The sequence below is a fragment of the Diceros bicornis genome, chromosome 6, assembly GCF_020826845.1.
Source record: "Diceros bicornis minor isolate mBicDic1 chromosome 6, mDicBic1.mat.cur, whole genome shotgun sequence".
Classification (NCBI taxonomy): domain Eukaryota; kingdom Metazoa; phylum Chordata; class Mammalia; order Perissodactyla; family Rhinocerotidae; genus Diceros; species Diceros bicornis.
This window is the reverse complement of record NC_080745.1, coordinates 54,808,706-54,822,987: the sequence shown is the minus strand read 5'-3', so window position 1 is coordinate 54,822,987 and position 14,282 is coordinate 54,808,706. Positions and strand designations below refer to the sequence as shown.

The following is a 14,282-nucleotide window of genomic DNA, read 5'->3' as shown; positions in this document are numbered from 1 at the left end:
TGAGAGAGCCCGAAGAGCTACAGTTTCCTGCCGAGGGCCGTCCCTCCCCCCTCTCTGGGAGCCGCGCGGACCGGATCGCTGATCTGATGGGGAGGGAGCGGAGTTCTCCTTACCTCTCCCCACTTCCTCCGGGGGCCCAGCACGTTCCGCTCTCAGATGTGCGGCAGTGTGGATCCCTCCGCTCCAGCTTTTGACTGTCTGGGATTCCGTTGTTGGTCTGTGGCTGTTACTTTTGTTGTATTTTGTGGGGGAAGAATTCACGGGAAAGCTCACTCCGCCATGATGCTGACGTCACTCAATACCCTTATTTCCTTTTGTTGCTTGGTATCTTTTCCTCAAGATTCAAGATTCACTTCAAATGTCACCTTCATGGTAAGGAATTCTCTGGCTCTCCCTGAAGAGTTAATAGATTCTAGGACAACACTCATTGTCCTAAGTCTTTACCTGTACCCGTGTGCTAGCACTTTCTATGTTTTAAATATAAGCTGTTTTCCTATTTAGACTGTATATGATGAATTAAATAATGGATAGATACATGAATGACCACATGAATAGAGATCAAAGGAGATAATACAAGAGAAATGCTTTGGAAGATTGAAAGAGCTAGAGAAGTAAAAATAAGACAGTGTTTTCAATAGTTCTACAGTATGTATTCTACTGCACGAACTCTACAGTATGTAATCTTTGTGTCTTGCTTCTTTTGCTCAACTTGATTGTGTCGGTCTTACTGAAGAAACAAGATCCACAAGGCTATGACAGCTTGCCCACTGGCAGATGCTGTCCTATATATGGTGTGGAAATGTCTTCATCTTTGTTTCAGGACAGAGGGAAGAATACCATTATGTCTAAATGCATGTGCTTTAGGGTCAAATGAACTGAGCTCACATTCTTGCATTGTCATCTATTGCCTGGATGAATTGAGATCAGTTTCAACTTCTCACTTCCTTCATTTGCAAAATCAGGGTAACACTGCCTGCCTCTCAGATGTTTTTTATAAAAATTAAATAAGATAATTTATACAATCTACTTAGCATCAGGCATGGCATAGATATTTAGTAAGTGGTACTTTTACTTTTCAAAATGAATAATTTGACTAATTGCTCAAGGACTCATTCATCTATTGATCAGATATTTATTGAGTGTTTAATATATGCTTGAAACTGTCTCAGAAGCTGGAAATACAGTCTTAAGGCACACCAGGTGCATGTCCTTTAGGAGCTTATATTTTAGGGCACAGAGAGACCATCAAGAATCTGATAAAAGTCTTCATATAGTTTGAAAAGTGCTTTGAAGAAACAAAGGACTATATGAAAGAGAGTAACGACACTACTTAGGATAGGGCGGATAGGGAAGGTTTCTCTGAGGAGGAAACCGAGACCTGAAGGAAAAGAAGGAAGCAGCCTGTGAAGAGCAAGTGAAACAGCATCCCGGGCAGAGGAAAGAGCAAGTTCAAAGACCATGAAGTGGAAAAGGACTTGTCAGGTTCAAGGAGCAGAAAAGATGCCAGTGTGGCTGGAGCACGAAGAGCACGTGAGAGAGTGGTCTGAGCTGATGTTGGAAAAGCAGACGGGACCGGAGCACATGGCTCATTCAGTCCACGACAAGGAACTTTGATTTCGTTTAAATGTTGAAGGGTTTTAAGCTTGGAAGTGATTTAACTTGTTATATGTTTTTAAAAATCAACCTAGAAGCTGTGTAAAAAAAAAAGGAAAAAAGGAGGCAAGAATGAGAATAAGAATAGGAATAGGAACACCAATTAGGAGCTTTTGCAGTACTCCAGTTGAAAGATGGTGAAGTCTTTGATCAGAATGACGGTAGAGAAGATAATAAGAATTAATTCAAGATATATTCTGGATGTTAGTCTGATAGAACTTGCTGACACGTTAGATTCAGCAGGGGTCAGGGTCAAGGTAAAAGAGGAATCAAGGATGATTCAGAGGTTTTGCATTGACCAGCTGGGTGGATGGTGATGCCAATTACATAGATAGAGAAGTCTAAGGAGGGAACAGATGGGGGTTGAAGGTAGGAAGTCAAGAAATTCATTTTTGATATATTTGACACAGATGAAAATTGAAAGTAGGCCGTTTTTCATATGAGTCTGGACTTCAAGTAGAATACCTGTATTGAAGACATAAATGTAGACATGATTAGTATGCAGATGGTATTTAAACCTTGGGACAGGACGAGATCACCTAGAGAAGTAGATGTCAATTTTGGCTAAATAATAGAATCATCTGGGGAATTTTTAAATGCAAATGTCTAAACTCTATCCCCCATCCATTGAATCAAAGGCCTTAGGGTGGTTAACTGAACATTAGTATCTAAAAAAAAAAATACCTTCGTATGAATTCTGATGCATTCATGAGAGCTGAAAACTAGTGACTCAGGTAGAGATTGTAGACAGAGAAGAGAAAATGGTCCCAGATTGAATTCTGAGGCAGTACAGTACTTAGAGACCTAAAGATTCCTAGCAAAAGGAACTGACAAGGAGTGGCCAGGTAGGCTGAAAACAGACAAAGCTGGTCCCCTCAAGAGAGGAGAGTGTTTCGAAAAAGTGTGGCTAATTGGTTTCAGTGTTATGAAGAGGCCAAGTATGATGAAGACAGATGGAGTGTTTTTAAATTTATATTCTATTGAAGCATAATATACATAGGGTAAAATGTACACATCTGAAGTATGCATTTTGATTGCTTTGTGTACATGTACACACTGGAATAACCACCACCCAGGTCAAGATATGGAATGTTCCAGCAACCCATAAGGCTTTCTTGTGCTCCTTCCCAGTTCATATCTCCCTCACCCCCAGAAGGTGACTGATTTTCTGACTTATACAGCTATGAGTTAGTTTGGCCCATTTTTAAACTTCTTGTAAATGGAACTCTACAGTATGTATTCTTTGTGTCTTGCTTCTTTTGCTCAACTTTATTTCTGTGAGCTTCATCCATGTTATTTCATATATCAATAGTTTGTACTTTTTATAGCTCCCTAGTTTTCAATTGTATGTGTTTAGTACAATTCATCCAATCTCCTGTTGATAGATATTTGGATTGTTTCCAATTTATTGGCACTTATGAAAAAAGCTGCTATAATCATTCTGTACATGTCTTTTGATGCACATATGTTTACACTTCTATTGGGCATATTCCTAGGGATGGAATTACTGTGTCATTAGGATACACACACATCTAACTTTATTAGATCCTGCCACAGAGTTTTCCCAAAACTTATGCCAATTTATGCCTCTTCCAGCAATAAATGAGAGTTCCAATTTTTCTATACATTCTCCAATACTTAGTATTATCATTCTTTGTATTTTTAACCATTCTGGTAGGTGTGAAGTGATATTTCATTGAAGTTTTAATTTACCTTTTCCTGATATATAAAAAAAGACATTTTCATAGATTTATCGGACATTTATATATCCTCTTTATGAAGTCCTTATTCAAATCTTTTGGTCAATTTTATTGAATTGTCTCTTTTTATTATTGATTTGCGGGAATTTTCTATATATTTTGGATGTCAGTCATTTGTTAGATGCATGTGTTGTGAATATTTTCTCCTAGTTTCTCAGTAGCTTCTTTGAGTCTCTTACTGGTATCTTTTGGTATAAAGAAAATTAAATTTAATGAAACCCAATTTCTCAATTCTTGGATGGTGCCTTTTGTGTCCCATGTGAAAAATCTGCCTACATCCAGGTCATGAAATTATGTTTTCCTCTAGAAACTTTATTGTTCTACCTTTCATATTTAGGTTTGTGATCCATGTCAATTTAATTTTTATATTTGGGGAGAGGAAGGATCAAGGTTAATTTTTTTCTATGCAGATGCCTAATTGCTGCAGCAATCTTCCCCCCACTGAATTGCAGTGTCACCTCTATCATTAATAAGATTTGGGCCTGTTTTCAGGGCTCTATTCTATCCTATTGATTACCCATATTCTAAAAAGTGGCCATAATCTTCCCTCATATTTTGAGATATTTTTCTTTTATCTGTTGTGACAAGAGGGGAGAGGTGAGAGAAGTATAGGGTTCATGATTCCTTAGCACTTTCAAGAATTGTTTGTTGGATCAAAAAGTCTAAGAACTACCACTCTACCTTGACATTTAAATGGAATACAAGAGAATAAGAAAGAATTTGCTCCAGAAACACCTCTCCTCTCACAGATGTTTCAAATTCTCACACGCAGTGTAGTGTACTTCTCGGCCTCCTCCCACATTCATTGCCAGCCTTCACAATTCTTAATTCAGATCTTTCCAGTTCAAAAGGGCTTTCAACTTAGTAACTGAAGGTTCAGCGTACATATTGTAGCTCAGTTTTGAATTGGCAGTAAGTTTAAGGTCACCAGTCTACTTTGAACCAGTCAATGTATATGAGAAGAATTGAGCAAGAACTCGCTGGGGGGACACTTCCTTGTTAAGCTAGGCCAAGCCTGTGTACACTGCACAACCATCTTCTGGTTCATAATCACTTTGGGTGACAAGCACAGTTTAAAAACATGGGGAGGGAAAAAAATGTCTGCCTGAGGAGACCCACAAGTTCTATTCGGGGGGACCGCCAGCCCGCCCCGGGAGGAAGTGGCGGCCAGGCCGGAGAGCCGCCTCTCCCACCCGGATCCGAGAGCTCGCGCGGGGCAAAGCGAGCCGAGCCGCCGGGCGGTGCAAGGGGAAGCCCGAGCCCGCTCTCTCGGCCAAAGTGAACTTTAATCGGGGCGGTTGGATGCGGAGACGGGGCGGCAGGACCTGCTAGAAGTGGCCGAAGATGAATCCCCAGCAGCAGCGCATGGCCGCTATAGGGACCGACAAGGAGCTGAGCGACCTGCTGGACTTCAGTGAGATGTTTCCCCCCCTGTTAATAGTGGGAAAACCAGACCAACGACACTGGGAAGCAGTCAGTTCAGTGGATCGGGTATGGATGAACGTGGAAGTACAACATCTTGGGGAACAAGTGGTCAACCAAGCCCCTCTTATGACTCATCTAGAGGTTTTACAGACAACCCTCATTACAGTGATCGCTTGAATGACAGTCAATTAGGGGTCCCTGAAGGCTTGTCTCCAACACATTTCATGAACTCAAATCTGATGGGAAAAATGTCAGAGAGAGGTTCATTTTCCCTGTATAGCAGAGATACCAGATTACCAGGCTGTCAATCTAGTCTCCTGAGACAAGATCTAGGGCTTGGAAGCCCAGCACAGCTGTCTTCTTCTGGAAAACCTGGGACACCATACTACTCATTCTCTGCCACAAGTTCCAGGAGAAGACCACTCCATGACTCTGCAGCACTTGATCCTTTGCAAGCAAAGAAAGTCAGAAAGGTGCCTCCTGGTTTGCCGCCTTCTGTATATGCACCATCCCCAAATTCAGATGATTTCAACCATGAATCTCCTAGTTATCCATCTCCCAAGCCACCAACCAGTATGTTTGCTAGCACTTTCTTTATGCAAGATGGGACCCACAAGTCTTCTGACCTTTGGAGTTTATCAAATGGGATGAGCCAGCCTGGTTTTGGTGGAATTCTGGGGACCTCCACTTCTCACATGTCTCAATCCAGTAGTTATGGCAGCCTTCATTCACATGACCGCTTGAGTTATCCTCCACACTCAGGTTCACCAACAGACATAAACACAAGTCTTCCACCAGTGTCCAGCTTCCATCGCGGCAGTACCAGCAGTTCGCCTTATGTTGCTGCCTCACACACTCCTCCCATCAATGGATCAGATAGCATTCTAGGAACCAGAGGGAATGCTGCTGGAATCTCACAGACAGGTGATGCACTTGGAAAGGCTTTGGCATCTATTTATTCTCCTGACCATACCAGTTTTCCATCAAATCTATCAACACCAGTTGGATCACCCTCACCTCTCACAGGTACCAGTCAATGGCCCAGACCTGGAGGGCAAGCTCCTTCATCCCCAAGCTATGAAAACTCACTTCACTCCCTGCAGTCTCGAATGGAGGATCGTTTAGACAGACTGGATGATGCTATCCATGTGCTGCGGAACCATGCCGTGGGACCTTCCACCAGTTTGCCTGCTGGTCACAGTGATATACACAGTTTATTGGGACCATCCCATAGTGCACCAATTGGAAGCCTCAGTTCAAAATATGGTGGATCAAGCCTTGTTACAAGCAATCGATCTGCTTCAATGGTTGGAACTCATCGAGAAGACTCTGTCAGTCTCAATGGCAATCATTCGGTCCTGTCTAGTACAGTCACTACTTCAAGCACAGACTTGAACCATAAAACACAAGGAAATTATACAGGTGGCTTGCAAAGTCAGTCTGGAACTATTGTTCCAGCAGAAATCAAGACTGAAAATAAAGAAAAAGACGAAAACTTTCATGAACCTCCTTCATCAGATGACATGAAATCAGATGACGAATCCTCCCAAAAAGATATCAAGGTTTCATCTAGAGGCAAAACAAGCAGTACTAATGAAGATGAGGATTTGAACCCAGAACAGAAGATAGAAAGAGAGAAGGAAAGGCGGATGGCTAACAATGCCAGAGAACGCTTGCATGTGCGAGATATTAATGAGGCATTCAAAGAGCTTGGTCGAATGTGTCAGCTTCATTTAAAGAGTGAAAAACCCCAAACAAAACTCCTCATTCTTCATCAGGCTGTGGCAGTCATCCTTAGTCTAGAACAGCAAGTCAGAGAGAGGAACCTTAACCCCAAAGCAGCCTGCCTTAAGAGAAGAGAAGAAGAAAAAGTTTCTGCCGTATGGGCAGAGCCACCAACCACGCTGCCAGGAACCCATCCTGGGCTTAGTGAAACTACCAACCCTATGGGTCATATGTAAACATCAGCCAGTTCCAGAGTTATCAGTAGGCTAGATAGAAGGTGACCTCTCCTCATAAGGACTTGGACAACTCAGATTATCTGAAGACACAAACCCGATAGGAGGCAGAAGAAAAAACAAAACACTTGAAGCAAGAAACTCAAATATAATCCTATGATCAAAGGAACTGGTCGACACTTCCATCAGAAGTGAAGCTAGAAAGCTCATCAGATAGAACACCAGCCCATGAGATGTTTGCAACATATCATTTTGTTGCAAGCAGTGTGTCGCTTCTGCACAATCAAAGACTGTCTCGATCTCTCCATTCACCGTGGAAGTTGCCTTGTGCCTAAACTGAATTGACAAATGCATTGTAACTACAAATTCTATTTATTGTTATGAAACTGTAAGGTCTACATATAAAAGGAAAAAGTTAGTGTGGAAAGCTGATCTACTCTCAGCTGATGCCAGCATTCGTTAAATCTGTTCACGTGCAGAGAACAAAGCAGTGACAACCATTGGCCCTTAGCATTCCCGGCATACCTATTAGTGTCTTAAAAAGGAAGGGAAAAGTCTTTTGTTGCCCTCTCCTATCCTTTGCCATATGAATAGTGTTTTCCATGAAATAGGAAAATATTACTTGGTATAGCATTTCTCTCACTCTCATTGTTTCATTCATTTTTATTTTCACTTTGTGGGTGTTATATTTGGTCTCTGAATCTGAATAGTTTATGGTCACATCCAGAATCCTCCATGTAGCCCTATGTGCTTTGCATATTTACTTTACAAAGATAAGCAGAGACCGTCTGAGACCATAGCCTAGCTAAGATTTTAAAAGGGGAAATTTTGTCCCCTAGATTTTCCCTAAAATTAACATTGCTTTATTTCTAATAATAACCAAGACTTTTCAAGCTTCTAGGTTTCATAGTAAAGCTTGTAATAGCAAGAAGTGTAAATTACAAGGGAAGAATCTACTTTTTAGAAATTGCTTTGTTTTTCAGACAGTAAGTACTACATATAGTACTTGTAAAGTGTTAGCTGTAAGTAAGCACAGTATGGATTTAAAATACAAAGATTTCAGGCTGTGATTATGGTGAACATTACAAAACCCAGTAGACACCAAGGCAGGTAGTATGATAAATGAACACACCACTCTGAGGCTAATTACCTAATGGAATACAAGAGCAATGGTCACCCGTGTTTCCTTGTCCTAGCCTTTATTTCTCTGTCATTCGGATGGCTGGTCAGTGGGGAGGAATTCAATGGGTGATTTAATCAACTGCAAACCATCTACCCTATCCCAAGATGAGCCAGATTAGCATGAAACCAGTACTTGTCAGTCCATCTCAATACTGTGCATTAAGGTACCCTTCTGTCTCTAATCCTTAAGAGTTGTTTTTTAAGACATAATAATCACTTTGAACTTCCATGAAATCTGTCTTCCACCACAACAACTCTGGAAGAGAAAAACATGCTAAACAAGGTTGTCTTGGCTTAATAATTCCTTATAGCCAATATCAACAGTGGCAATCAGCACACAGAAGAAAGGACACAAATCACTATGTAACTTAAAGATTTCTGTTAATTTGAAAGAACAAAAACAATTAAGACAGAACTTCAGATCCTCCAATCAGGATAATTCCTAACAAATCAGGCTTTTGTGAACTTAGTGGAGTTTTTGGTTACTTTAATTTGCATATATTCTCCAATTACATCAGACTCTACCTGTGGCCTTGTTCTTCATTTCAGTGTTAATCAGCTAAACAGAAGTTGTTGCTTATGATGTGTGAGTGAACATATGCCACTGCCTGGCCTTTTTTCTTTGGAGCTTGTTGTCTTTTTCGCTATATTAGACTTTGCAGTATGCCCAAAAACTTTCCTTCATAAAATAGAAAGAAAAAAACTTTTGGCTTATTTTTCACTGTAGCTAGTCTTTTATACAATAATCTTGTAAGAAAATTTCTTGAATTCTAAATATTACTCTTTCTAGAATTTTTTTTTTTTTTTTTTTTTTTTTTTTGTGAGGAGATCAGCCCTGAGCTAACATCCGCCAATCCTCCTCTTTTTTTCGCTGAGGAAGACGGCCCTGGGCTAACATCTGTGCCTATCTTCCTCCACTTTATATGGGACGCCGCCACAGCATGGCTTACCAAGCAGTGCGTCGGTGCGCGCCGCGGATCCGAACCAGCGAACCCCGGGCCGCCGCAGCGGAGCGCGCGCACTTAACCGCTTGCGCCACCGGGCCGGCCCCGTCTTTCTAGATTTTTGAAATTGAAAAATTTTCAGTAAAAAGTTTCTTACTTTATTTTATTATATTAGGTAGTAAAAATGTAGGGTTATTTACCATAACCTGTTAATTAATATCAGAAATTTACAATAGCATTTTAAGACCATAGTAGGATTCTAGCATACCGTGTAGTACCTATGGAGTATTGTAAGAGCTAATTGTCAAGATGAATTGCTTCTCATCTTGTTCTCCAGTTTCCATCTTTGGTTTATTGCAGATTTGTATCCTGTGTCAAATTCAAGGTATTATTGATAAACCTTTTCAACCAGCAGCAAGAAGTTCAAAATTTTTTCTGTCACTGTAACAGAAAACACAATATGTTTATAACATTTATGTAGCAATAAATGTGCCATCTTTTTTTTAAAAAATAAAAATAAATAATTAAAATAAATAAAAACATGGGGAAAGCTATGGACCCTTTCCCCAGCAATGCATTACATACATACATGTACAAAATGTTGCATATAATTTTTGAGTGTTTGTGCAGATTCCCTGAAGTCCACATGTTAAGAATATCTGTTCTAGCTGAAGGACCATCTCTTAGGAGTCAGATGATTTACAATGTAATTTGTTATGTTTCTCTTTCTACTTTTTCTTATTTGACAGTGTGTAGGAATATTTTCATAGATGTGTAAACTCAAAATATTAGAATCAGTTTTGATAAACTCACCTACTCTGTCTTTAAATTCAGTCAGTCCTCAAGTCCTACTATTTATATCTTTGAGATGTCTCTTTTTTGTTGTTCATTGATTTCCTTTCCTAACTTCATCATCCTATTCTAGGCTTTTTTTGCTGTCACTCTTAACTTGTATTCTAGTCTTAAATCTTCCATTATTCAAATACATCACCAAACTGTCACTCAATTTGAATCCTAAAGTTCAAGTCCAATCTTAACACCTTTTGTCTTGAAAACTTGCAATGACTCCCACTGTCCCAAGAACAGAGTTCAAATAGAAAAGAATGTATTTCATTCAATGAATAGGCATTTTTAGAGAATCTTCTCTGCTGCAGGGAATGGAGTGTTCCTAAAATTCCCAGGCCCAACTGATCCCTCTTTTTCTTTTGACCTCTTGTTGTACTTTGTTGATAATAAAGCTGATTTTGGCCCATATATCTCTGCTGTTTTGCATTGCTTCTTAATGACCTTAGAGCATGCCCTATTATTCGAGAAGATGAACTTCGTTAGAACACATATTTATATCACTATAGAACATGGTGTGGGGCTTTTCACTCAGCAGGTGTTTAGTATTTTAGATATGAAATGAATTAGCTTATCTCCTGCATCATTTCCCAAATACATGAGATAACTCTTGGTACTTAAGAAGTGAGGTTATTTGATTATCTTCATAACATTCCAAAGTTTCTTTATAACTGGGAGTGATTAAATTGTCATTACAACTCCTTTAAGAAACATAGAGTGGCCCTTACTACTCTGAATAGTTGACCCTGACATTGTAAGGGATAGATGTTCATAATCTTGGCCCTGTGTAAATGTGTGTGTATTTATGTCTGGGCATTTCTTTTAAGTTTTATGTATTTGTTTTTTTTATTGTTGTAACATTGGTTTATAACATTACATAAATTTCAGGCACACATCATATTTCAATTTCTGGGTAGACTACATCCTGTTCACTACCCAAAGACTAATTACCGTCTGTCACCATACACATGTGCCCTTTTACTCCTTTCGCCCACCCTTCTCCCTTCTTCCCCTCTGGTAACCACCAATCTAATCTCTGTATCTATGTGATTGTTTGTTGTTGTATGTCTGTGCATTTCTAATGTGAGTAGCTCTATGTTTTCCATTAGATTCTCAAATTTATCCTTAACTTGTAAAAAGGTTAAAAATCAATAAGACTGAGTCATGTCTAATAATCATTCATATAAAAATTACAAAGTTCTCAATAAATGAATGGTGAATGAGACTGAATGGCAATGAAAACCAGAGGGAAGAATACTCACAATGATAGAAAGATTCCCTATAGGCAAAAATTGTGGTACAGGGGCTGGCCTGGTGGTATAGTGATTTAGTTCGTGCTCTCCGCTTCAGCTGCCTGGGGTTCGTGGGTTCAGATAGTGGGTTCGGACCTACACACCACTCATCAAGCCACGCTGTGGCAGGCGGCCCACATAAAATAGAGGAAGATGGACACAGATGTTAGCTCAGGGTCAATCTTCCTCAGCAAAAAGAAGGAGATTGGGAATGGATGTTAGCTCAGGGCTAATCTTTCCCACACATAGAAAAAATAATGTGACGCAAAAGGTTATTTTACAAGTGTTATGAATTCAATGTCAGCATTGAAAAATAATGAAATAGGTAATAAATGTAGTAATGAATATTTCTGTACCTCTTTTCATAGAACTAAAATATTACAGTAAAACAAGGAATATTGTGAAAGAATATGAAAAATAAATAATAGCATTAAGAAAAAACAATTTCATTTTTCAATAAAACCCAGAGCTTTACATCTAGGAAAGTTTTCTTTATTGTGTCAATCATTTCATAGTGAATGTTCTGAAGTGTTCCATGTCCCCAGATCAAATCCAATTGATTGTAGCAGGCAGAGACAGAAGTTGAAATAGGTTAGGGATTTCATAGAGTAAATTGCTGGCATCCTTAGGGTCAAGTTGTAAGCCCTTTTCCCATCCACAGTGCAGCTGGGATTTTCCCGTCAGTCACATGGTACTGTGGAGGGGTAGGCTAAGTGAATACAAAGAAAGAAAAGAGTTTTCAACAAATACTCACACTTAAAGGCAACATTAGGTCTATGTAAAACCATGCTTTACTAGAAGAGAATGTGTATTTTATTTATGTTATTATATTATTAGTGACTTCGCTTTGAAATGAATAGCTTCTAGAAAGGCCACATACCAGAGTAGCTCCACCGAACCTGGCAAGCTTTAGTGCCATTCTTCACGCAGACTGAGATTAGGGGAGAGACAATATTTTTATTCCTAATCTTTAAGGAAACAGTAAAATAGATTATTGAAAAGCAAACCAGATTATCTTTGTTGACTCTTTCAAAGAAACAAAGATAGGTGTGTTTTAGAATTTCTAGACATGGACCAGTCTGGGTTGCTGACTATTTTCCTAATCTTGCCAACTAGTCTTGAACTGATCCCTTAGGTCTAGAGATAAGGGTGCTAATCTCACCCTTAGATTCAACAAGTTCTAGCCCTAATCCTACTGAGGTCCGTCCGTTCCTCTCCTCCCCTGCCACCCGACTTGGGTAAAACAAGTTTAGAAGAGTCCTTAACACAATGGAGGCAAGTAAAGAGTCATGGAAGGAAATCAAGGAGGCTTTGGTCAAGAGAGAGAGAGGTGTTGGGATAGAATTAAGGAAAATTATTTTGGAGAGAGAAAACTCTTGGATGTTCTAACTAAGAATTTATAGGCAGAATCTACTGCCTCAATCAGTGTCTGAGTATGTGGCAGAAACATGAGAACTAAGTTGTCTTTGGCTGTGTCATGTGATGCACAGAGTAGGTCAAACAGATTAAAGTATATTAAGATTCCATTAGCTTTAGACACTACTTTTTATGTTACGTGCGCTTTCACTTGTGCTATTATGTATAATCTTTTCAAATCTTTGTTTTTAAGTTTGTTTTGTTTTATTGAGGTAACATTGGTTTATAACATTATGTAAATTTCAGGCACACATAATTATATTTCAATTTCTGTGTAGACTACATCATGTTCACTACCCAACAACTAATTACTGTCCATCACCGTACACATGTGCCCTTTTACTTCTTTCGCCCTCTGCCCTGCCCTCTCACCCTCTGGTAATCGCCAATCTAATGTCTATATCTATGTGTTTGTTCACTGTTGTTGTTGTTTTCATCTTCCACCTATGAGTGAAATCATATGGTATTTGGCTTTCTCTGTTTGACTTATTTTGCTTAGCATAATTCCCCCAAAGTCCATAGATGTAATCACAAACGGCCAGATTTGGTCTTTTTTTATGACTGAGTAGTATTTCATTATATATACATATATACCACATCTTCTTTATCCAGTCATCCATTGATGGGTACTTACGTTGTTTCCAAGCCTTGGCTATTGTGAATAACGTTGTGATGAACATAGGGGTGCATAAATCTTTTGAATTATTTGTTTCATGTTCTTTGGATAAATACCCAGCAGTGGAATGACTGGATCATATGATATTTCTATTTTTAATTTTTTGAGAAATCTCCATACTGTTTTTCATAATGGCTGTACCAGTTTACGTTCCCACCAGGTTCCCTTATGCAGGTTCCATTTTCTCCACATCCTCTCCAACACTTGTTATTTCTTGTCATGTTAATTATAGCCATTCTGACAGGCATAAGGTGATATCTCACTGCAATTTTGATTTACATTTCCTTAATAATTAGTCATGTTGAACATCTTTTCATGTGCGTGTGGGCCATCTGTATATCTTCTTTGGAAAAATATCTGTTCATATCCTCTCCTCATTTTTTGATTGCATTGTTCATTTTTTTGTTATTGAGTTGTATGAGTTTTTTATATATTTTGGAAATTAACCCCTTGTCAGATATATGATTTGCAAATATTTTCTCCTAGTAGATGGATTGTCTTTTCGTTTTGTTCCTGGTTTACTTTGTTTTGCAGAAACTTTTTAGTTTGATGTAGTCCCATTTATTTATTTTTTCTTTTGTTTCCCTTGCCTGAGTAGACATGGTATTCAAAAAGATACTGCTAAGACCGATGTCAAAGAGTGTACTGCCTATATTTTCTTCTAGGGGTTCTATGGTTTCAGGTCTTACAGTCAAGTCTTTAATCCATCTTGAGTTAATTTTTGTGTATGGCAAAAGATAATGGTCTATTTTCATTCATTTGCATGTGGCAGTCCAGTTTTCCCAACACCATTTATTGAAGAGACTTTCCTTTCCGCATTGTAAGTTCTTGGCTCCTTTGTCGAAAATTAGCTCTCTGTAGAAGTGTGGGTTTATTTCTGGATTTTTGACTCTGTTCCATTCATCCATGTATCTATTTTTCTGCCACTACCATGCTGTTTTGATTACTGTAGCTTTGTAGTATATTTTTCAATTAACGAATGTGATACCTCCACATTTTTTTTCAGGATTGCTTTGGCTATTTGGGGTCTTTTGTTGTTCCATGTAAATTTTAGGATTCTTTGTTCTATTTCCATGAAAAATGTCATTGGGACTTTGGTGGGGCTTGCATTGAATCTGTAGATGGCTTTAGGA

At 39.0% G+C, this 14,282-nt stretch overlaps 2 protein-coding genes across 2 annotated transcripts in view; both read left to right on the top strand.

Annotated features, from left to right (window-relative positions):
- Positions 1–14,282, top strand: part of LOC131407218 (gastric triacylglycerol lipase-like) — a 121,059-nt gene that overhangs the window by 30,411 nt on the left and 76,366 nt on the right. The window lies entirely within an intron of this gene.
- Positions 4,650–6,969, top strand: LOC131407217 (transcription factor 12-like). The gene is given in 2 exon segments (XM_058543466.1): positions 4,650–4,836; positions 4,839–6,969. Coding segments are annotated over 2 exon segments (2,040 nt in total). The 5' UTR covers positions 4,650–4,757; the 3' UTR covers positions 6,800–6,969.